The 22,350-nt window shown below is 43.9% G+C and overlaps 1 protein-coding gene across 2 annotated transcripts in view; it reads right to left on the reverse strand.

Moving 5' to 3' along the window:
- The window catches only part of FTCDNL1 (formiminotransferase cyclodeaminase N-terminal like), a 64,334-nt gene extending 43,562 nt beyond the window's left edge, over positions 1-20,772 (reverse strand). For both annotated transcript variants that reach the window (XM_089672914.1, XM_089672905.1), the window contains exons 1-2: positions 20,695-20,772; positions 18,297-18,420 (exon numbers count right to left, since the gene is read on the reverse strand). In XM_089672914.1, coding sequence (XP_089529040.1) covers positions 18,297-18,411 — 115 coding nt within the window. In that variant the 5' untranslated portion in view covers positions 18,412-18,420; positions 20,695-20,772. The remainder of the gene's footprint in view (positions 1-18,296; positions 18,421-20,694) is intronic.
- Positions 20,773-22,350: the final 1,578 nt, after the last annotated feature.

Genomic DNA, 22,350 nt, shown 5'->3' on the forward strand with positions numbered 1-22,350 from the left:
CCACTTGTGGAACAACAGCAACCGCACCACTGTCCAGAGAGTTCAAAGCTTGTCCAGTGGGAGGAACACCTTTGCCTGTGCCGAGTCGAGGATCATCCCCAAGTATTCCAAGCGCGGGGTCAGGAGCAACATGGATTTTTGGAGGTTCAACACCCAGCAGAGGTCCTGCAGGGTGCGCATAGTGATTGCCACAATGTCCCTCAGCGTAGAGCCCGACTCCGCTCGCAGTAGAAGATCGTCCAGGTAGCCCATGACTGCAATCCCCCATTGTCTCAGCAACGCCAGAACTGGAGATAGCACCTTTGTGAACACCCATGGGGCCACAGCCAGGTCAAAGGGTAACACCACAAACTGATAAAGCATGTCCCCGATCGCAAGTCTCAGGAAGCACTGGTGACTGGGACAAATGGGAACATGCAGGTACACGTCCTTGATGTCCATGGAGGCCAGGAAATCCCCCTGATGGAGGACGGCCACCAGAGAACAAACCGATTCCATCTTGAACCTCAGTACTTTCACAAAACAATTGAGGGCCTTGAGGTCCAGGATTGGTCAGACACCTTCTTTCTTCGGGACCGTGAAAAGGTTGGAGTAAAACCACAAAACCTTTCCGATGGTGGCACCGGGGCTATCACACCCTGAAAGAACAAGCCCTGCACCTCCCCATACAGAGCCTGTAGACGAGACGGGGAGAGATGAAGATTGGAAGGAAAGAACTTGTAGCCAGACAAAATCAATTCGTGGACCCAGTTGTAGGGAGGTCCACCAGTCCGTGAACCAATGAAGATGACCCCCCCACCCGGAAAATCGGTGGACACAGACCTTCATGCTGAAGAGGGCTTGTCTGCAGGCTTGAAGGGCTTGTGAAGCCAGGAGCGCTTAGTTCCACCTGTGGGAGCCTTGGTGGGCTGGGAACCTTTGTCCGCCGAATCCGGCGAACGAAAAAGTAGTTTGTGAGCTGAGGAGGGGCCATACTTGTGGAGTGGCTCCTTGCCCTTCCTGGATTTTGGGAGAAAAGTACTCTTCCCTCCTGTAAGATCTTTAATAATGTTGTCCAGAGTGGCTTCAAATAGTCGCTTGTCCTGGAAGGGTAAATCAGCCAAGGCTCTTTTAAACGTTCGGGCTGTTGACTAGCACTTAAGCCAAAGTACCCACCGAAGAACTACAGCCAAGACAGACAACTTGGAAAGCAGAGAGACCGCATCCAAGGCAGCATCACAAACATTTGAGACCCTGTACCAGCTGGTCTGTCAGTTCCACATATATTGGGGGTACCTGCACATTACCCAAATTGTGGTGCAAGAGCTTAGCCCACTCAGTAAGCATCTGAGACACAAGAACTGTGGCCAACACTGGGTAAAGGGCCAAACCCGCCATCGGAAACATAGAGCAGGGGACAGATTCCGCCTTCCTGTCTGCAGGGTCTTTGAAGGAAGGAGACCCCTCCACTGGAACCATGGTTGCCTTGTTTAACCTAGAGACGAGGGGTCAAGGATAGGAGGAGAGGACTACTTCTTTAGAAGGGACTCCTCAAACCACAGAAAAACTCCTTGGGACCAAAAAAGACCATTGTGGGCATTCCCAATCCTTGTAAATAAACAAAATCAAAATAGAGTGGGTAAGGAAAAACTTTAGTGGTGCCAACTGGCTTGTGAGACACTGTAACGGACCGCCTGACAGCACCTCTATCAGTCCCCCGGTAGAGCCTCCCCAGAGTGCGGAGTCTCAGCACCGGAGCACTTGTTCACCAGGGCCCCTGATGGTGGGGATGGACTTGGAGCGCTCCGGTACCAGGTCACAACTACCAGGTATCTCCAACAGGGGTAGAGGAGTCTGACAGGGGCTCCAGAGAGCTAGGAGTCTGATGTAGGGGAGCCTAGTGATCCCTGCGGGGTGGGTGGATGGATGAGCTAAATCAGAGTCATGCAGGCCGGGTCGGTAACTAGCGGATCGGTAAGGTACAAAATGGTAGGCAAAGGATAGTCAGGTCACACGCAGGGTCAATACCAGGAGGTCAGATCTAAACGGGAACATCGAGGAGCAGAGTCAGGCAAGCCAAGGGGTCAGGACGGGAGAAGGCAACAAGGTCAAAACAATCCAGATCAGAAGTACTCACACACAGGTAACAGGATACAAAGACCATTCGGCAACAAGTGTCTGTGCAGGGCTAGTTTAAATAGCCCGCCCTGCACTTGACAGGCGTAGCCTGGGTCCCAGTGCCTGCCTAGTACTGTCCAGACGACGGGTGCGCCTGGGTCCTAGTGCCCTGCCACCTATACGTCTCGGCAGACACCTACGCATGTGTAGACCCATGCGTTGCGATGGTTCCTGACAGACACAGAGGGGACAGACACTTCCTTAGTAACCCCAGAAGGATCCCCAATCTTTAAGGTGTCCCGCACCACGGTAATGAGCGAGGCCACCAGTGCCATTTCATGCGCTGCAATGGCCGTCGAGGACTCCTCTTCACTGTCAGAGGGATCAGGGCCCGCGTCATCCGAGCACTCAGGGAAGGCCAGACCCGTGACGGCAGAGCCTGACTCGGAATCCTTCTCTGAGGAGGGAGAGGGGCACTTTTTACTCGCCTTGCACCCAAACGCCACCTCAGACCAGGAAACAAATGATTTCATTACCACCAACAAAGCGTCCAAGGGGATAGAGGACCCAAAGGGACTAGCAGCCACCACAGAGGGGTCTGGAGGTGGGGCACCTGCTTCAGATGCCATGGCAGGATCCCACGCTTGACTGGGCACTGCCAGGCACAGAACACCCACAAGGGAGGGAAGTAAACACCCCTAAGCGCTGCCGCAGACCGGGGGGGCCAGTAAGACTCACCACCACTGACCCAGAGAGCTGAGGAGCAGTGCTGTGCGCTGTCTGTCCACCAGGTGAGGGGAGCTCCACATGTAGCAGAGCGTGCTAGGCCGTTCCAGACTGCTGGGAGATGCCACTCCACTCACCAAGAAGTCCCGCTCAGTGGGACAGCAGAGGCTGCCAGCGGGCTACAGGAAAATGGCAGCTGCCTGGAGTCTGACACCACCAACAAAATGGTGCCTGGTCGCAGCCAGAAAGGGATCCGGCCGCTCACACAGCACATGGCGGGCATGGTGAGTACCCCGCGCCCCAATGGCAAGCAGGAAACCTGGTGGGGGGGGGGGCTGGCACCAAAATATGTAGGGATAGGCAAAGTAAGCCGGCTGGAGAAGCAGCTGCTACATGAGCCTAACACCAGAGGGGAAGAGGAGACCCCACAGGACCGACTGCCCCAAGGAGTACCCGCAGCCTGGACCATGCCCTGTGAGGGGGGGGTGCAATGTACTTAGCAATCCAGCAGGAAATGTGGGTAAAGCACCCGAGACAAATCCGCCTCCCACCGAGGTGGGGGGGGGGGGCTGTCGGCCATGGTGACACTGTGACAGAGATACCAGGTGCCTGGTCATATGTGTCCGGCGGGACGTTCAACCGGCTGGTCGCCCCGATCCAGAATGGGGCACGTTGCGACCGATCCAGTGCTGAGTTAAGGTCTGCGCATGCTCGCTGGCCAGGCTGGGGGGACTACAAGGATCTATATTATCCAGCCTGTCACCCAGCCCAGCAGTTGATTGAAGACCTCTGCCGAAAAGAGAGGAAAACAAAAAAGAGGAGGGAAAGGAAAAAAAAAGAATCGACGGAACCACTGGTCCCAGCAGGGAGACAGGTATTTACTCCTACACTAGGCAGAAAAAAACTGAGCTGCCTATCGCAGAGTGTGGGTTTATTACCAGTTAGGACTGCCCACAGGCGGTGCTGTGCTTGTTCTTTTTTTCTGCCTAATCCTACTCCTGATGGTGGCGATATAACCCTAAGGTCAAGATTATTAAGGCTGTGTCCAAACGAAAGAGAAAAAATTAATTGTGGTTGTATGCTGCCATGGCCAGGTATAGATATGAGAATATAATGCAATTTATACATTTCAGTGATAACACACTTTGTCATCCTCGGGGTGAACCTGAATATGACCGGCTCCACAAAATTCGCCTTAACCTTAACCACAAATTTGCAGATGTGTATACTCCCCAGCAAAACATCTGCGTTAATGAATCCCTCATTCATTTTCCTGGCTGCCTTGCATTCAAACAATGTCTCCCCAGCAAGCTGATCATTCCTAAAATTCCAGGAAGAGATCATCACAGCCCTTTTGTATCCAGAAGGTGCTGTGGCCCAAACTCCCAACTGAGATGCAGTGAGGTCGCTGCATGAGAGGCATTTTTCTAATGCCATTTATGGTACCCCAACTCAAAAGTCACCCCAAAAAAGATGTGTCTGTAACAGACACGGAATTAGGCATGACACCCGCTTATTTTGTCCCTCCTGTTCTGTACACCATGGCACAGTTTAGGGCACATATATGCACAGGGTCTCAAAAGATGTTAGGTAGGCAGGAAACTGGCTACCACATTTTGAGAGACCCTAACATCTAGGGGTTACAGTTTTAAAAAGAAAGTTAAAAAAAAAAACCAAACATTTAAAAAAAGTAAAGAAAAAAAAAAAAATAATATATATATACACCCTGTTCCAAATGATTATGCAAATTCTATTTAAGTGTCACAAAGATTAAATATTTTGTTTTTCAGTTTAACTCATGGATGGCATTGTGTCTCAGGGCTCTTTTGATCACTGAAAACAATCTCGGACACCTGTGATAATTAGATTGGCCGAGGAGCCCAATTTAAGGAAAAACTACTAAAGGAGGGTGTTCCACATTATTAGCAGAGCACCATTTTCAAGCAATATGGGGAAGAAAAAGGATCTCTCTGCTGCTGAAAAGAGTGAAATAGTTCAATGCCTTGGACGAGGTATGAAAACATTAGATATTTCACGAAAACTTAAGCATGATCATCGCACTATTAAGAGATTTGTGGCTGATTCAGAGCACAGACGGGTTCGTGCAGATAAAGGCACATTGAGGAAGATTTCTGCCAGATCCATGCATCGGATCAAGAGAGCAGCTGCTAAAATACCATTACATAGCAGCAAACAGATATTTGAAGCTGCTGGTGCCTCTGGAGTCCCACGGACATCAAGGTGTAGAGTCCTCCAGAGTCTTGCAACTGTGCATAAACCTTCTATTCGGCCACCACTAACCAATGCTCACAAGCAGAAACGGTTGCATTGGGCAGAAAAATACATGAAGACTAATTTTCAAACAGTCCTGTTCACTGATGAGCGCCGTGCAACCCTGGATGCTCCAGATGGATGGAGTAGTGGATGGTTGGTGGACGACCACCCTGTTCCAACAAGGCTGCGACGTCAGCAAGGAGGTGGTGGAGTCATGTTTTGGGCTGGAATCATGGGAACGAGCTGGTCGGCCCCTTTAGGGTCCCCAAAGGTGTAAAGATGACCTCTGCAAAGTATGTGGAGTTTATGACTGACCACTTTCTTCCCTGGTACAGAAGGAAGAACTATGCTTTCCGTAATAAAATCATCTTCATGCATGACAATGCACCATCTCATGCTGCAAAGAATACCTCTGCATCAATGGCTGCTATGGGGATAAAAGGAAAGAAAGTCATGGTGTGGCCTCCATCCTCCCCTGACCTCAATCCTATTGAGAACCTTTGGAGCATCCTCAAGCAAAAGATCTATGAGGGTGGGAGGCAGTTTACATCCAAACAGCAGCTCTGGGGGGCTATTCTGACATCTTGCAAACAAATTCAGGCAGAAACTGTCCAAATACTCACAAGTTCAATGGATGCAAGACTTGTTAAGCTGCTATCAAATAAGGGATCCTATGTTAAAATGCAATGTGACCTGTTAAAATGTTTAAAAAGTTAAAATGTTGTTAAAAGTTTGATTAAAATAGCTTTCGATTTCAGTAAATATGCTGCAAACACAACAAATGACAATTTTCAGTTCTTTACAACCTATAAAGTGTTTTGAAACTTACTGTGCGTAATAATTTGGAACAGTACATTGTAAGTGTTTTATGTTTAAAAAAATACTGTTATCATTAGGCATTAGGAGGTTTGTTCAATAAAATTTGAATTGTACTCTTAATAGTTGATAACATGAGAATCATGCTGACTGTTATTTACATCAATTATTTAGGTAAATGAGAAAAATATAATTTGCATAATAATTTGGAACAGGGTATATATATATATATATATATATATATATATATATATATATATATGTAAAAAAATAAAATAAAAAAACTAAAATAGTTGTCGTTTTATTGAGTTACTGTTTTTTGTTAACTATTGCAATTTTCTTTCCAGGAATGCCATTCAGCTGCAGCACTGATCTATTTACTCTGACAGCAACAGGGGGTCTTGCTCTCTGAATATACGTAAGTATGTGCAGTACTGTTCGATGAGATGTTTCATCCACAGTTAAAAAAAGAACATATATGCCCAAGCATGGGGGCCTGGGGTGGATTGCTCCTATGCTTCGGCATATATCTTTAAAAAAAAAAAGATTTTGGCAGAGATTTTTTCATCCACATCAATCGATATGAATAGAGGAATCTGTTTCTTTTATTTTTTTTTCGTGGGCTGAATGTATGCCCAAAATTAGACGTAGGTGGATGCAGGGGGGTATATTCTAATGGTGGGCATACCACACACTTTTTCTGGCACAGAATACTTCTCTTTTTTCCATTCAGTCCACAGGCTGTATAAAAAAAAAACCCATAACATATATACCCAACAAGGACCAGCAATGTACTGGTACATCACTGGACTTTGAGTGGTTATACCAGGATGATCCTGGTATCGTTTTGTTCAGCCGGAAATTGGATTTCATGTAAAAGCAATCCTAGCGGCTAATTAGCCGCAAGATTGCTTTTACAAGCAGCAGGAGGAGATACTCCCCCACCTTCCACAACTTTCTCGGGCCATCGGGGAACCTGAGAATGCAGCCAGCCTTTCCGTTAGCTGACCATAGTGCTGATTGGAGACCAAAATGAGGCCAATCATCTCTATAGTCTAAGAAACCATAAGCTATGAGCATTTAACCACTTCAGTTTCGCCAGCTTATCAGCACTATTTTTAAATTGGGAAAGCATCTGATCACACCGATCTTGGTGAGATCAGATGATTTAAGGGCAGAGGAGATATCTAGAGTCTAAGAGACCCCAGATTTCTCAGAAAAGAATACATGTCACTGCCTATTGCCATCACAGAAGATATTAACATGCCCTGTGATAATAAAAGTGCTCAAAAATAAAAAAAAACATTTAAAGCACCCTCGCGCATGCACAATGGTGTATGCAAGCGTCGGCCCCATGTTGGTATGACAGCGGTTGCACCATGCATGTAAGGTATCGCCGTGAACATCAGATCAAGGGCAGTAATTCTAGTATTACAGTTCCTCTGTAAATCTAAAATGGTAGCCTGTAAAGGCTTTTAAAGCATCGCCTATGGATATTAAAAATGTATGTAGTTTGTCGCCATGGCACGGGGCGTGTGCAATTTTAAAGCATGTAATGTTTGGTAGCTATTTACTCGGCATACCATCATCTTTTATAATTTACCAAACAATTGGCCAATATATTGTGTTTTTGTGCATTAAAATTTAAAAAAGTGCATTTTTTTCCAAACAAATTTGCTTTTGCAAAATCGCTGCGCAGGTACTATGTGACATAAAAAATTGCACCAGTTTATTTTCTAGGGTGTCTGCTTAAAAAAATATATATAATGTTTGGGAGTTCAAAGTAATTTTCTAGCAAAAAATAGAGATTTTTTTCATGTGAACAAAAATTTTGAGGAAAGGCTTGATCTTCAAGTGGTTAGAACAGTGAGTGATGTGTGGCATAAGCTTCTAATGCTGGGCTTAAAATGCCAAGATAACACCCCCCCCCCACACACAAAATGACCCTTTTTGGACTATAGGCACCCCAAACTATTTGCTGAGAGGCATGTTGAGTCAATAGAAGAATTGATTTTTTACCACAAGTTTTTGGAAAACGACAAAAAAAAGAATTTTTTTTTTTTTTTACACAAAGTTGTCGCTTAAATTATATATTGCTCACACATGCCATGGGTATATGTGGAATTACTCCCCAAAATACATTCTGCTACTTCTCCCGAGTATGGGGATACTACATGTGAGATACTTTGTGGCAGTCTAGTCACGTACAGGACCCCAAAATCCAATAAGCACCTTCAGGCTTTTAAAGGACATTTTTTCCTCATTACACTTCCTGACTACCTATCACAGTTTCAGAGGCCCTGAAGGCCAAAATAGTACAACGCCCCCCCCCCCCCAATTGACCCCTTTTTTGGAAAGTAGACACCCAAAGAAATTTTAAAAGAGGTATGGTGAATATTTTGCAGATCATGTCATTTGAGGGGGAGGGGGGTGGTTGTGTTATCCTGGTATTTCAGGGCCTCCAAAACTGTGATAGATAGTGAGGAAGTGAAATGAGGAAGTTACACGCCTTCAGGCTTTCACAGTGGCCATTGGATGTTGGATTTTGGGCTCCTGTACGTGGCTAAGCTCCCAAAAAGTCTCACACATGTGGTATCCCCATACTTAGTAGAAGTAGCAGAATGTATTTTGGGGTGTCATTCCACATATAACCATGGCTTGTGTGAGCAATATATTTAAGTGACAACTTTGTGTTAAAAAAAAAATCTTTTTGTCATTTTCCAAAAACGTTTGGAAAAAAATAAATCTTCCATAGACTCAACATGCTTCTCAGCAGATAGCTTAGGGTGACTATCTTCCGAAAAGGGGTAATTTGGGGATGTTTGAACTGCCTTGGCATTCTCAAGAAATGTGATAGTAAAAAGTTGTGTTAATTCCAGTATCCATACCATAATTTGTAGACACTATAACTTTCACACAAACCAATTAATATACAGTTATTGGGATTTTTTTAACTAAAGACAGAGCAAAATACATTTTGGCTTAAATTTATGATGAAATTTGAGTTTATTAGATATTTTTTATAACAGAAATGAGAAAATATCGTTTTTAAAATTTTTGGTCTTTTTTTGTTTATAGCACAAAAAATAAAAATCCTAGTGGTGATCAAATATCACCAAAAGAAACATCTAGTTGTGTAAAAAAAAAGACATAAATTTTGCTTGGTTACGGCATTGCATGACCATGCAAATATTAGTTGACATAGCACAGCGCTGAATAGCAAAAAATGGCCTGGTCAGGAAGGGGGGGGGGGGGGGGTAAATCTTCCAGAGGGCATGTGGTTAATATACTAGCCATCATATTATACATTTGGTCTTTTTCTTCTTAGTTCAACAAATATTTATCTTGTTCTTGTTACTGATTCTTGTGCTTGCTACTGCCTTGGCATCTAAAAGGCAGGACATTCCAGAAAGCAAGATGGCACCTCTGAGTGGATTCCTATGCGCAAGCACAGACCAGCTCACTGCCCCCCACATGCACTTAGGAAATGTGCACGTACTCATGTGCGTGCGCATCAGCTCGCATCTGTCACCAACTATGGCACCAAATGGGCTATTTAAAGGGAGACAGTGCTCTGCTTCAGTGCTGTTTCATCTACAGCATTCCCGTGCAACCTGCTACCTATTACTCTACATCTGATTCCAGTTACCGACCTGACTTGAACTCTGCCTGAACTCTGCTTCTGCCTTCTCCCCTTGCCTCTCTACCACTGATCTGTTACCAACTCTGACCTGTACCCTGACTACGCTCTTGTGCTTGATACGACTACCAGTGTCTGACCAGGCTTGCCCAACTCTGCTACTGTTCTAACTGCTGCTGGACTACCTGCTGCAAGCATCTACCTGCTACCCTTCAGTGCCTACTCAACACCTATCAGATACCAGTCTGTGCTTTGCCTGTTTACTGTCACCAGTGCCAGCCTGTTCTTACCTACTAGTATGCAGCCCTACCCAGCTCACCTCCTCTGCTGTGGTCCTGGATATCCTGCCTAGCTCTGCTGCTAGTAAGATCAACAGACGCTTGTGCCACTCTGTGCTCCTGCGCTATCTGTCTACTTAATTAGGGGCTTCGAGCCAGAGGTTAAGTGAGGCCTTCCTCATTGTGTCAGGCTCTTCCATCAGATACGTGACGGTACTGCTTGAACTCTGATCTACACGTGGGTGACCCGGATTGTCTTGACTATACTGTTGCCTGACCCTTCAGTTTTACCAGTCTCACCATTACAAATCAGTTGTCCTGAACAGCACCTGCTACACCAGTCTCTCGCCGGTTCACCAACATCTGCAGCAGTGCACCACATGTACCAGCCAGCCTGCTCTGTTTACAGTCCTGCTCAAGGTATGTGCTCTTGTTACTGAACTCTTCACAATCAGCACATCTGAACTGTTTTACCTGCTATCTACTGTATGTAGTGTTTTCAAGTCTTATTTTTTAAGTCAAGCTTCATCAGGCACGACCCATTATTTTCATGCCACTGAAGATGGATAAAGACAATTGTTACCCCAATGTTCGCCTGTGGAATATGAACTGCACAATGGAAAATGCACCGTGCAAGTGTTCAGTAAAAGATATGGACTTTATTTCTAGAATAATGTTATATAAAGGAAGTTCCTGAATACCTGATTGAGAACGTGTGATGTGGGCCAGTGCATAGTTCGGGCACTGGCAGCTGGATAGGCATGACCCCCCAATAGGCTGCACTGGTGATATAAACAGGATCCTGAATCCATAGGTGACAAGCATAAACCTTGTTTGGCTGGGAGTTGGATGTGGTTAGTAGGAAGAGGTCTACCCCCTGTCAGTGAGTGAGGATCCCTCAAACAGGACATAAAAACTTTTAGCAGAGGTGTGTAGACTTTTTATATTCACTGTAACTCTTGCCCTAACAGTTGGATGTAATGAACCAAAGAGATAACTGGGAGCTGAATTCTAGCTTTTAGCCCTTGGAAATCAATTTCTGCATCCATTCATCTGAGATGCTGCTTGTTCAAGTGTCCACAAGGCTAACAGATGTCCCCCTACTTTTGAAAGTGGGACTGCCCCTTCATGCTGAAAAAGATTTATCTGATGGTTTGGGGGACGTTAAGGTCTTGCTTTAAGGAAAACTGTGAATAGCGGCTCCACTGGAAAGATCTAGGTTGACTTAGAAGTCTAAAAGGGGCATAGACTGGGGACAGCACTGGTAGCGGCTATGGGCTATTTCTTTTTTTAAGGTGATGCGTACAACATTAATAAGAGCTGAAATGGTCTCTTCTTTTGGGAGCAATAGCAGAAAACTGAAACTCCTCAGATGTAGTTTCATCCATCTGAGAGGCTCACCATCATATTTTTGGTAGTTCAAAAGTTCAGAAGCCGCTAAGGCCAATAGAAGATCAGATTAAGATCCTGCAGGGATAGGCATGTGGGCACACTTAAGGCTTCTGCCATCAAAATCAGCAATCATTAGTGCAATTTAGTCCATCCAGTTCTTCATGACTGCAATTAAATCCTCTCTGGATAGAGCAGAGGGTGCAACCAAGTCTGAGAGAGAACTCCAAGGATGGCATAGACTCTAGGAGAGGGCTAAATTCTAGGAATCAGTGTCAGGAACCTCGGGGGGCTTACTGCAGACAACACCAGAACCATTGGAGTGTGAGCTAGAGCCACCAGGTACAGTGGGATTGGCCCCCTTTATGTCTAAAATCAGACATGTTGCAATGGAAAGCAGAAGGCAACCTAATTTAGGATGCACAGCTATACTCAGTAACCTGGCTGCAGGGGGGCAACAGGAAAGAACCACAGAGAGCAGCAGTGGCAAGGTTTTTCCTGAACGATAGATGGCAGGAAGAGAGCGCACAGCATGAGCATGCGACACTCCACCCAGTGGATAATATCAGCACTAAATCTCTCAGCAGTAACCCCTTCAGTGGTGACAGAAAGCAGGAAATTTAACAGGGCCCAGTGGTCCTAGCTGCAAGGTACCTCCAGGTGCTTGACTCACATGGTATACTTGCAAAGTGAATCTTTCGAGACAAGGTCAGTTATGAAGCATGATAGCCTATGGATCTGAAAAGTGCTTCATGGCTAACTTTTACCAGTACGCACAGGTCTGCAAAGCATAATGCAGAGCCCAGTGCCCGAAGGTCATGTTTCAGACTAGCATGCAACATCCAGTTCAAGGCCATCTAGGACTTGCACTCAGGATGAGGGGAGGTCAGTCCAGATAGCTGCATAAAGAAACCAGCTGAAGCAATAGTAGGAATCCTGACTGAAAAAAAGTACTTAGCAAAAAGTTAAGACGTTTCTTAGCAGAGCAGAAAAAAAAGATGCCCATCACCCTAAGACAGTTTAAAAAAAAATAGGCATGCTGGGAGTAGGAGGGTTTACTCTGGGCTGGCCCACAAATTTCTTTGTTTGACGTTGTTTAATTCTCTTGTAGGCGGCAGTATAACTCAAAAGTCTCTGAATTCTCATGTTCTTTATCAGACAAAAAAGAAAAGAATTTTCTAACAATTTGTTAAAGCGCCATCCAGGAAAAAGAACAAGAACACTAACAAACGCAGGACAAATTTGCTGTCAGCATGATCCTCTGCAGAAGTAAATTGTTTTGTCTGCGTAATGGAGTATAATAGCTGTAATTTCACTTGAACTGCAGCTTCTAATAAGACTAAGAAGTGTTCCTCCAAGGCTCGGGGTATCCCAGCAGCACACAGCTGGCAGATTGCAGGGTGCAATCACTTAATCACTAGGCTGATAACCTAATCCTATAAAACAACTAAGGAGCCAAGAAAATAAAAGATTGGCCTCCACTGATTTACCAGGAAGAGAAGTTGTGTTAAGTAAACTGAAAACTATAATAAATACTATGGAGAGTTGATCGGAGTCAGAAATGTGTGCCATTGCCAACCAGTCACAGTATGCGCTTTGCAGTATGGTTAGTAGGTTAGTCAAGTAAACGTATGTGAAATGGTGACTTCTGACTAGTTTTTCAATATTAGAACACAGATCTAAAGGGAATTTACCATATTCTTAAAGAACAAAATTATATCAATTTATTTTTTTTTAATTTTTTAAAGATATTTTATATTTTTTAACTTTAAATAAATGTACATAGCGCCAGCACTGTTTGCTTATTATTATTATTATTATTATACAGGATTTATATAGTGCCAACAGTTTGCTCAGCGCTTTACAATATAACGGGAGACAATACAGCAACAATACAGTTCAATACAAGAGGGAAAGGATGGCCCTGCTCCTTGGAGCTTACAATCTAGGAGGGAGGGGCTAGTGGTACAAAAGGTAGTAACTGTGGGGGATGGAATGGTAGAAGGAATAGAAGATTCAGTTATTAGCTGAGGGCGGGATAGGCTTCCCTGAAGAGAAAGGTTTTCAGAGATCGCCTAAAAGTGAGCAGAGTAGGCGATAGTCTGATAAATTGCGGTAGAGAGTTCCAGAGGATGGGGGAAGCTCTGGAAAAGTCCTGGAGACGAGCATGGGAGGAGGAGACAAGGGAGCTAGAGAGCAGGAGGTCTTGCGAGGAGCGGAGAGTGCGTTTGAGTGATATTTAGAGACAAGATCGTTGATGTAATTTGGGGCAGATTTATAAATTGCTTTATACGTTATTGTTAATGTTTTGAATTTTATCCGTTGGGCAATGGGAAGCCAGTGGAGGGATTGGCAGAGAGGGGTGGCAGATACAGAACGGTAGTAAGGTGGATAAGTCTGGCAGCAGCATTCATGATAGACTGAACAGGGGATAGCCTGCGATTAGGTAGGCCAATGAGGAGGGAGTTACAATAATCAAGGCGAGATACAACAAGGGAGTGAATAAGTTGCTTAGTGGTTTCCGAGGTTAGAAACGGTTGTATCTTGGAGATGTTGCGGAGGTGAAGTCTATAAGGTTTGGACAGTGATTGGATTTGGGGGTGAAAGGACAGATGGGAGTCTAGGATTACACCTATTACCCTGGCATGAAGGGAGGGAACGATGGTTGTGTTATTGATCTTGATGGAGAAGTCAGGGGAGGGGGCACGGGCTGGTGGGAATATTAAGAGCTCAGTTTTGGAAACATTGAGTTTGAGGAAGTGGAGTGACATCCATGCCGATATGTCGCTTAGTAGGTTTGTAAGTTAGTATGTTACTACATACAGTACACAACGTGTGCTTCAAGTTCAAAGCGCATGAATGAGATCTTGTACAAACATCATTAGCAGGCCAGACCAGAGCAGAGCAGAAGGAAGGGGAAGCCAGTCAACGGTGACATACATATTTAAAATGGTGGTGCAGGTTTTGCGACATGGAAAGACGAAGTATTTGGGAATTATAAGGTAGGCAAGTAACCATAGGAGTTTGATGGTTAATCAAAGGTTAATCAAAGGTTAATCAAAGTGTGTGTGTGTGGGGGGGGGGGGGGTCTGCTTTCAACATAATGTTTACTAGCAATTTAATACATTACTGTTATCAAATAATAGATATTTTAGTATTTAAATAAATACATTAATTTGCATCAAGCAGTTCTGAATCTGGTGGGGCATTGTGGCAAGCTATAGAAAACAAGACTGGGATGTTCAACTCATGTTAGTTTGTTTGTAGCCCCCATCTCCTCGAATAAGCAGTCTGTTTCCATTGACTGGGAATTTGCACCATTAAAAAAAAATTGGTAAAAACTAAAAATTAAGAGCCTGAGGCATTTTGCAGCAAATATTCTTCATGATGCTTCTTTATGTCCTAAATGAGAGGATCTAATTTGTGAGTGATGAGGCAATGATTCTGTCAATCTGGCTCCCATAAAAACTTATGGGCAATACAAAAGTTCAACACAATAGATTTTAGAAAGCGCTTTGTGAAGAAGTGAGGCATTATTACTAGTTCAGTTTGGAAGGGGAAGAAGAAACAAACATGTTCATGTAAAGATTTTTCATTTCAGGTAGTGTAATGACGGTCAATATTTATACGATATAGGTATCTTTGTGTACATTTACCCTTATGTAGATGGTGCCCACATGTGCCTCAAAATGCAGTGCATTATTACCCCTAACAGCTGAAAGTCTACTTGTCAAAAGCCTGCTTGGAGACAGTGGCTGCATGAAATTCTCAGGGATAGTTCATAGAAATGCCTCAATGAAAATGAAAGGTTCATGGTCATTAATTCCTAAGCAAGCAAAGACCAAAACCACATTGTATTAGTATTCATTCAAAGGATTATTAGTGGTAGCCATTTTTATAGGCGGCTACTGGACAGGACATGGAAAAAATTAGTTCCTTCTCAACTCCACCATGTATATAACTTGCAGCTTGTGCTTTTGGGCTTTAATCCTTTCTATGCCATGTCCTATTCAGTTGTTCATGTTTACCAATAACACATATAGCACAGATTTGAATATTCAGCATAATGCACGAAAGCCTCATATTTTTTTTAAAAAGCACAGATCCTACAACATTAGAAGATTGTATCCATACTAGAAAATGCCAAGAAAATATAAAATATTACACTGTGATATGGAAATACAATTGTGTTCAAAAGTTTGCAGAAATTTCCCTCCTCTTTGGCTGAGACAGCAGCAGGAGCCCTTGGCTGTCAATCACAGCCAATGAGCCAATGTGTAGAGAGAGAGGGGGCGGGGCGGAGCAGAGCTGTGTGTCTGTGTGTGAATGGACACGCAGATCAGTTGCTCAGGAGCAAGCCTACTTAAGTGCCCCCATAGCAAGCTGCTTGCTGTGGGGGCACTCGGCAAGAGGAAGGGACCAGGAGCTCTGGCAGATAACCCGAGAAAAGGAGGATCAGTGCTGCTCATTGCAAAACCACTGCACAGAGCAGGTAAGTAAGACATGTTTGTTATTTTTCTTTAAAAAAATTGCCTTTAATATCACTTTAAGAAGTAAGTGTATGCAGACTTTTGAACAGGAGTCATTTCATTTGTTTACTTGTTGCCTTGTTTTGTTTTATGATTCATCCGGGTGGTTGCACCATTTAGGAACCAGTTTTTCCCCCTAGCCTTTGCTATTGTTATTCTAACATCAGAGCAGAGAGCGGAAGGCAAGATAGTAACAGATGGAGAGACACAGCAGCACTGGATGGAGGGCAGGAGCAAGAGCTGCACAATTTAACTTTCCAGATTAACCAGCAGTTGATTGATTGCAATGACGCAGGGCAGCCCGGACCTAGGAGGTAGCTAGAAGTAAACTGACATTTACATCCTGCCGCCCTTTGAGCTATCATGGGTCCGTTCATATCTGCCAAAAACTGAATGGGCACAAATGTCAAAAAACTATCATCCATCCTGTTCAGCTTAGATTCAGTAAGGGATCCACTCACGGCTTTATGTGAAACAGCTCTTAGGCTGCCCATATGTGTTTTTTATTTATTCAGGCTGCCAAAAAAAACTAACAGGTTCCTCCATCCACACAAATGAGGTGCCAGGAAATTGTGTTCTGATGGCAGAACCTGTTGCTATCAGAATACACTAATCAGTGGCTGCAGCGGCTGATAATCAGAACATTTTCCAACATGTCCCTTTTACAGAGGTCAATTATATCCAGCAGGGGTGGCCACACAATGATCGAATTTCAACCAGCGTGTGGCCAGCTTTAATAGACCCCTGTGGTCTCTGCGTGCTTTGTAGGTGAAGACTAAGGGCCCTTTCACACTGCTCTGTAGCAAAAAAAATCATATGCATTTTTGCTGTGATTTTGCTGTGTTTCAGATGCGTTTCCAGTGTGTTTTTGGTTGCTTGCACCTGTGAAATATGGACATCTGACTCAAAAATGCACCAAAAACACAAAACGCATTGTGTTTATGTTGCATTTTCTTGTCATTTCAATGGGGACCTACGCTTTTAAAATCGCAACAAAGATGCAGCATGCAGGACCTTTCTAAATGCACCCCACCCGCAGCGCAGCAGTGTGAGCAGTCCCATAGGATTTAAAGGGAAAGGTAAACATGCAGGAAAAACATATCAGTGTGAAAGGGCCCTAAAGCTTGCCATTCACTGTTAGCTTTTTTTTTTTTGTTAAGTCCGCTGGCTGAACAAAACAAATTTAACACATTCTGCCATATACTGATAAAAATTTGGCTGGTCCCTGCTGAACCAGATGAAATTCGATCAGTGTATGGCCAGCCTAAAGTGATATTAAGGGCAGCTTTTTTAATATATATTTACCTGCTCTGTGCACAGAACAGCCCTGATCCTCCTCTTTTCGGGTCCCCTGCCTGCACTCCTGGCCCCTCCCACCTGCTGAGTTCACCATATCAAGCAGCTTGCTATGGGGGTACCTGAGCAGGCTTGCTCCTGAGCCGCTGCTCGGTGTATCCATTCACACACTAGCACTGCTTGGCCCCCCCCCCCACTGGCTGTGATTGATAGTAGCAGGAGCCAATGGCTCCTAGCGCTGTCTCAGCCAATGAGGAGGAAGAGTCCCAAGAGACGCTGCTTTCGTGCACATCGCTGTATCGAGAGGGGGCTTAGTAAGTATTAGGGGGGGCTGAGAGGGCTTCTGCATACAGAAAGTTTTTTACCTTCATGCGAGAATGCATGAAGGTAAAAAAATCTTGAACCTTTACAATCACTTTAACACCTAGGACACTGATAGCAAACCTAAAAATTAACACTTCTAAGTTTACAATGAGGAACAGTCATGGCATGAGACTTTTGTAACACAGGCAGCAGGCTCTGAAAAGTGATCTGTGGTAGATTGCTTTTCAGATCGTTATTTGGAGACAGTTTACAGATGGCCAGGAGATAACACTGCCAGCTCCTGTACACTTTTTTTTTATCCCAAGGGGGACTTTACATTGTAATACTGCACCACCTTGCAAACACGCTAGTCTGCACTGCCTCATTCAGCACCAGGATAAACAAAAGAAACTGGAGACACCTGGTTTTACTATAGTCCTCCAATCATGTGAACCAGGTCTATAAGTAAGTAGGGGAACTCTCCTCCAGTCCTTGCTTTGTCAACCTTATTGGTGGCCAATCTCCCCCTCAACTACTGCACAGGTCCTGGAATTGTACTGAACACAAGTGATTGTGACTATAGCAAATTTTTGTTTTTGTGTGCTAACAGCTCTACTGAAAATACAAATATTATTAAGTGGTCTTAGACACTTAAATAACAGGAGTTCTAGTTATTCCTTATACTACCCAAAAAATGTTTTGGCTAGGGATACACTTTAAAATCATGTACATTTGTGAAACAATACAAAATTAAGATATATATGTGTGTAAATAAACTGCAAATGTGTGAAGCACATTGAAAAAAACTATTTATAATATGTTTAGTTATTTTCCATTCTCAAAAATGCATTTTGCAACACATGATCTATAAGTAGTATATGCATTTGATGTGAGCATATGGGGTTCTGCCTCTAATTCCTGGGTGACCGTGAAAAACTGTAAACTCACCATGGCTGTCAAATAAAGCAGCCCTTGCAATTCTCTCAACAACTTCTTTATTTCTGGCTTCTGAAATGTTCAGTAGACTGGCTGCTAAAGACATCCCGACTTTTCTTGATGCCATTCTGTTATTCTACAAGGAAAAAGGGATTTTATTAGTCCGTATTCTCTCTCAATTTACTACTGAAATAGACAATTGTTGTATGTTGTATTATATCTGGACCTAAGAATACAAATTTTATGTATTGCATCCTATCAGTCCTTGGATGTGGTGGACATTAGTTCTATTTTATTTTCATAATTTCCCTTAATGTGTTACTAAACCCAGGACCCTGTATTCACTATATCTGGTCTCCCACAGTACATAGAAGATGGAAATTCAATTATTTTAGTAAATATAAACGACTAAATACCTTTTTTCATCACACTTAGAGCCGTCTTGTGACTTCTATCAGTGTTCAGCCAAGCACTAGCTAAAGCTGGAAGGAGGAGTTTTCCTTCTGATTTAGGAGGATGCAGAACCCCTGACCTCTGTCTGGACAGTGCTGATTGGCCCTGTGCTGATCACATGCAGTCTCCTAAGGAAAAGCCTCTCCAGCAATACACACCAAACAGAGCATGTGCAAAATGCCTACTGTTCTGTCTTATCAGAAGATAAGAGGTGGTCATTTAAACAAGGGGAGGGACAGAGCAATCAGGAACAAACAGCCTTTTTACACAATGCAGAGGATTAACCCCTTAGGTTCCACAGTGAGTACAACAAGCATGATTTACTCTATATACAGACTGATTTTACTGTTGTGGGTTTAGTAACATTTGAAGTGTCCCAGAAGACTGAGGGAGGAAGGGGGAGGCTGAACATCTGGTTCACTTTGCCATGGTGAACTGATCCAGAAGTGGGTACCTGTCAAAACCAGGTATCTGCTGCCACCAAAAATATGGCAGTGGGGGGGGGGGGGGGGGGTTGGGGGTTAGCTAGGCAAACAAGTGGAGCTTCCACTTTTGGGTGGAACTCTGCTTTTAAGTATATGCAGTGACTATAGAACATCAACTGAAAAACATAAACTTTCATGTTCCTTTCAGACCTTCAGCTACCCTTCCCTTGTGGAACTGCAGGTAGGGTTGTCACCTCCTCCTTTAAAACAGAACACATTCATTACACAGGTTCTGAGGATAATTTATTGCACATAAGGCACTGAGTTTAACCGCTTCCTATCCGCCCTATAGCAGAAATACTGCTACAGGGCAGCATGGATGTACAAAATCACACACATATATATATATATATATATATATATATATATACACACACACGTGATTTTGCATTTCCAGGTAGGGAGCCCTACCCGCACCACCATTCACAGCTGTGGCTGTCAATCACCAGGTCCCAGCAGGTAATTACTCGCCGGCACCCGATGATTTCCAAAGATCTCCGATGGGGAGGAGGACTGCTTTGCCCTGTGCCCTCCCTGTCAGCTCGGGCACACTGCTCTGGATGGCTGTGTACAGCACAGTGTGATTACAGTGAAGCACACAGACACATCCCCCTAGTAAAACACTCCCAGCACAGTTAATCCTTTGAGCGCCCCTCATGTTAACCCCTTCCTGCCCAGTGCCATTAGTACAGTGATTTTTTTAGCACTGATCACTGTATTGGTATCACTGGGGATGTCAATGACACCAAGTCAGTTCCCCCCAGTGTCAGAATGTCTGCCGCAGTCCCGCTATAAGTCGCTGATTGCCGCCATTACTAGTAAAAATTAAAAAACAAATTTCATTATCTATACCGCCATTTGTAGATGCTATAACTTTCACGTAAACCAATTAATTTACACATATTAGGATTTTGTTTAGCAAAGACATGTCGCAGAATACATTTTGGCCTAAATTTATGACAAAATTTGATTTTTTAATTTTTTTACTGGACGTTTAATTGCAAAATGTCAAAAATATTGTTTCTCAAAATTGTTGGTCTTTATAGCGCAAAAAATAAAAAATGCACAGGCGATCAAATACCACCGAAAGAAAGCTCAATTTGTAGGAGAAAAGGACGTAAATTTCATTTGGGTGCAGCATTGCATGACCGCGCAATTGTCAAAGTAAAGCAGCGCCGTAATGCAAAAAATGGACTGCTCATGAAGGGGGGGAAATCCTCTGGAGGACAAGTGGTTACTGACCACCTTACTGAGCCACAGAACCTGTATAATTAATATGTGTTTTGGATTAAAGGGATGAGGTGACAACCGGAACTACAGGTGTCAGAATGTCCTGCCTGTCTCTATGATCATAACAGGGAACTGCATAATCTGCCAGCTAAACAGTGCACAGCCCAGGACAGAGCCGTGAATGATTTGCGCTGTTTATGGGGATAATAAATGAAGGAGTGCGCTCAGTTCCGGAAGTGTACCTCGTCCTATCCGCCTTCACACAGCTCCGTGCTATGGAGGGTCGCGGCATCCATGCCAACGTGTCTGCTCCTACAGCGCCACCTTGTGTTACAAACCTATAATGACCAAAGCCGCTCAAAAGTCCCATAAACAATCGAATACATGTTTTAAATCGGACAGCAAGCAATCACAAGAAGTTATGTATCTATAAAAACAAAAATAACCATTTTTTTTTGCATTTAAGAAAAAAACAAGTAGTGAATGGTGAAGCAGCTAGCAAAGTACAGTACATATTTGATATTTTCATGTCTCGAAGGTCTCAAGTGTTGTCTAAATGTCTAATTTTCTAATACAGGTATATGTTGCTGAAGTACCTCTGTCAAAGCTTTTACTACTGTCTATAGAGGAAATGAACAAAGTCTTCTGTCACTGTAATGGCCTATTATAATGGTGCAGGAAACTGATGTGAATGGCAGTGGCATCCCTAGGGGGGTGCGGGGGGTGCAGGCCGCACCGGGTGACACCATCACAGGGGGTGCAGGAGCAGGATGCCAGCAGAGCTTCTGGGTTCTGTGAATATCCTGGCCAGTTATTGGGGGGATCCTGGATTCCCAGCACAGTGACAGCTGCCTTCGGTGTAGCAAGTATCCCGTGAAGATATGTATCCCCTGAAGCAACTGCGCATGTGACGGTTTCAGGCCGAAGAAGCTGATTGCTGATCTCCGACTTCAGCACAGAACTGCCACAGTTAACCCCTTACAGGCTGAAAACTGCTGAAGCTGATCCCATGGATCACTATGGATTGCAAGATCAGTTAACTTATAGGTTGAACCAATACATGGTTAACTGATCTTGCAACCCATAGTGATCCACGGGATCAGCTTCAGCGGTTTGCATCCTGGAAGGGGTTAACTGTGGCAGCTCTGTGCTAAAGTCAGAGATCGGTTCTTTGGCCTGAAACCGACACATGCGCAGTTGCTTCAGGGGATACACATCTTCACGGGATACTTATTTTACCGCTGCACTGGCACCGCTCCATCCTCTCTGGAGGGGTGACACCATGTGTTACCGCACCGGGTGACACCAACCCTAGGGACCCCTCTGGTAAATGGTGACGCTACAGTTCCTTGAAAGAGTATTCATACCCCTTGAGAGTTTCCATATTTTGTCAAGTTACAACCAAAAATGTAACTGTATTTTATTGGGATTTTATGTGATAGACCAACACAAAGTGGCACATAATTGTGAAGTGGAAGGAATATGAGAAATGGTTTTCAATATTTTTTACAAACAAATATCTGAAAAGTGTGGCGTGCATTTGTATTCAGCCTCCCAGAGTCAATAATTTGGAGAACCACCTTTCACTGCAATTACAGCTGCAAGTCTTTTTGGGGATGTCTCTACCACCTTTGCACATCTAGAGAGTGACATTTTTGCCCATTTTCTTTGCAAAATAGCTCAAGCTCTGTCAGATTGGATGGAGAGCGTCTGTAAACAGCAATTTTCAAGTCTTGCCACAGATTCTCAATTGGATTTATGTCTGGACTTTGACTGGGCCACTCTAACACATGAATATATTCTATACTATATGAATATAATTTTTCTAACACATGAATATATTTAATCTAAACCAGGGGTCTCCAAACTTTCTAAACAAAGGGCCAGTTTATTGCCTT

Source organism: Staurois parvus, unplaced genomic scaffold (genome assembly GCF_062004578.1).
Source record: "Staurois parvus isolate SC_StPar_1 unplaced genomic scaffold, SC_StPar_1.0 ptg000011l, whole genome shotgun sequence".
Taxonomy (NCBI): Eukaryota; Metazoa; Chordata; class Amphibia; order Anura; family Ranidae; genus Staurois; species Staurois parvus.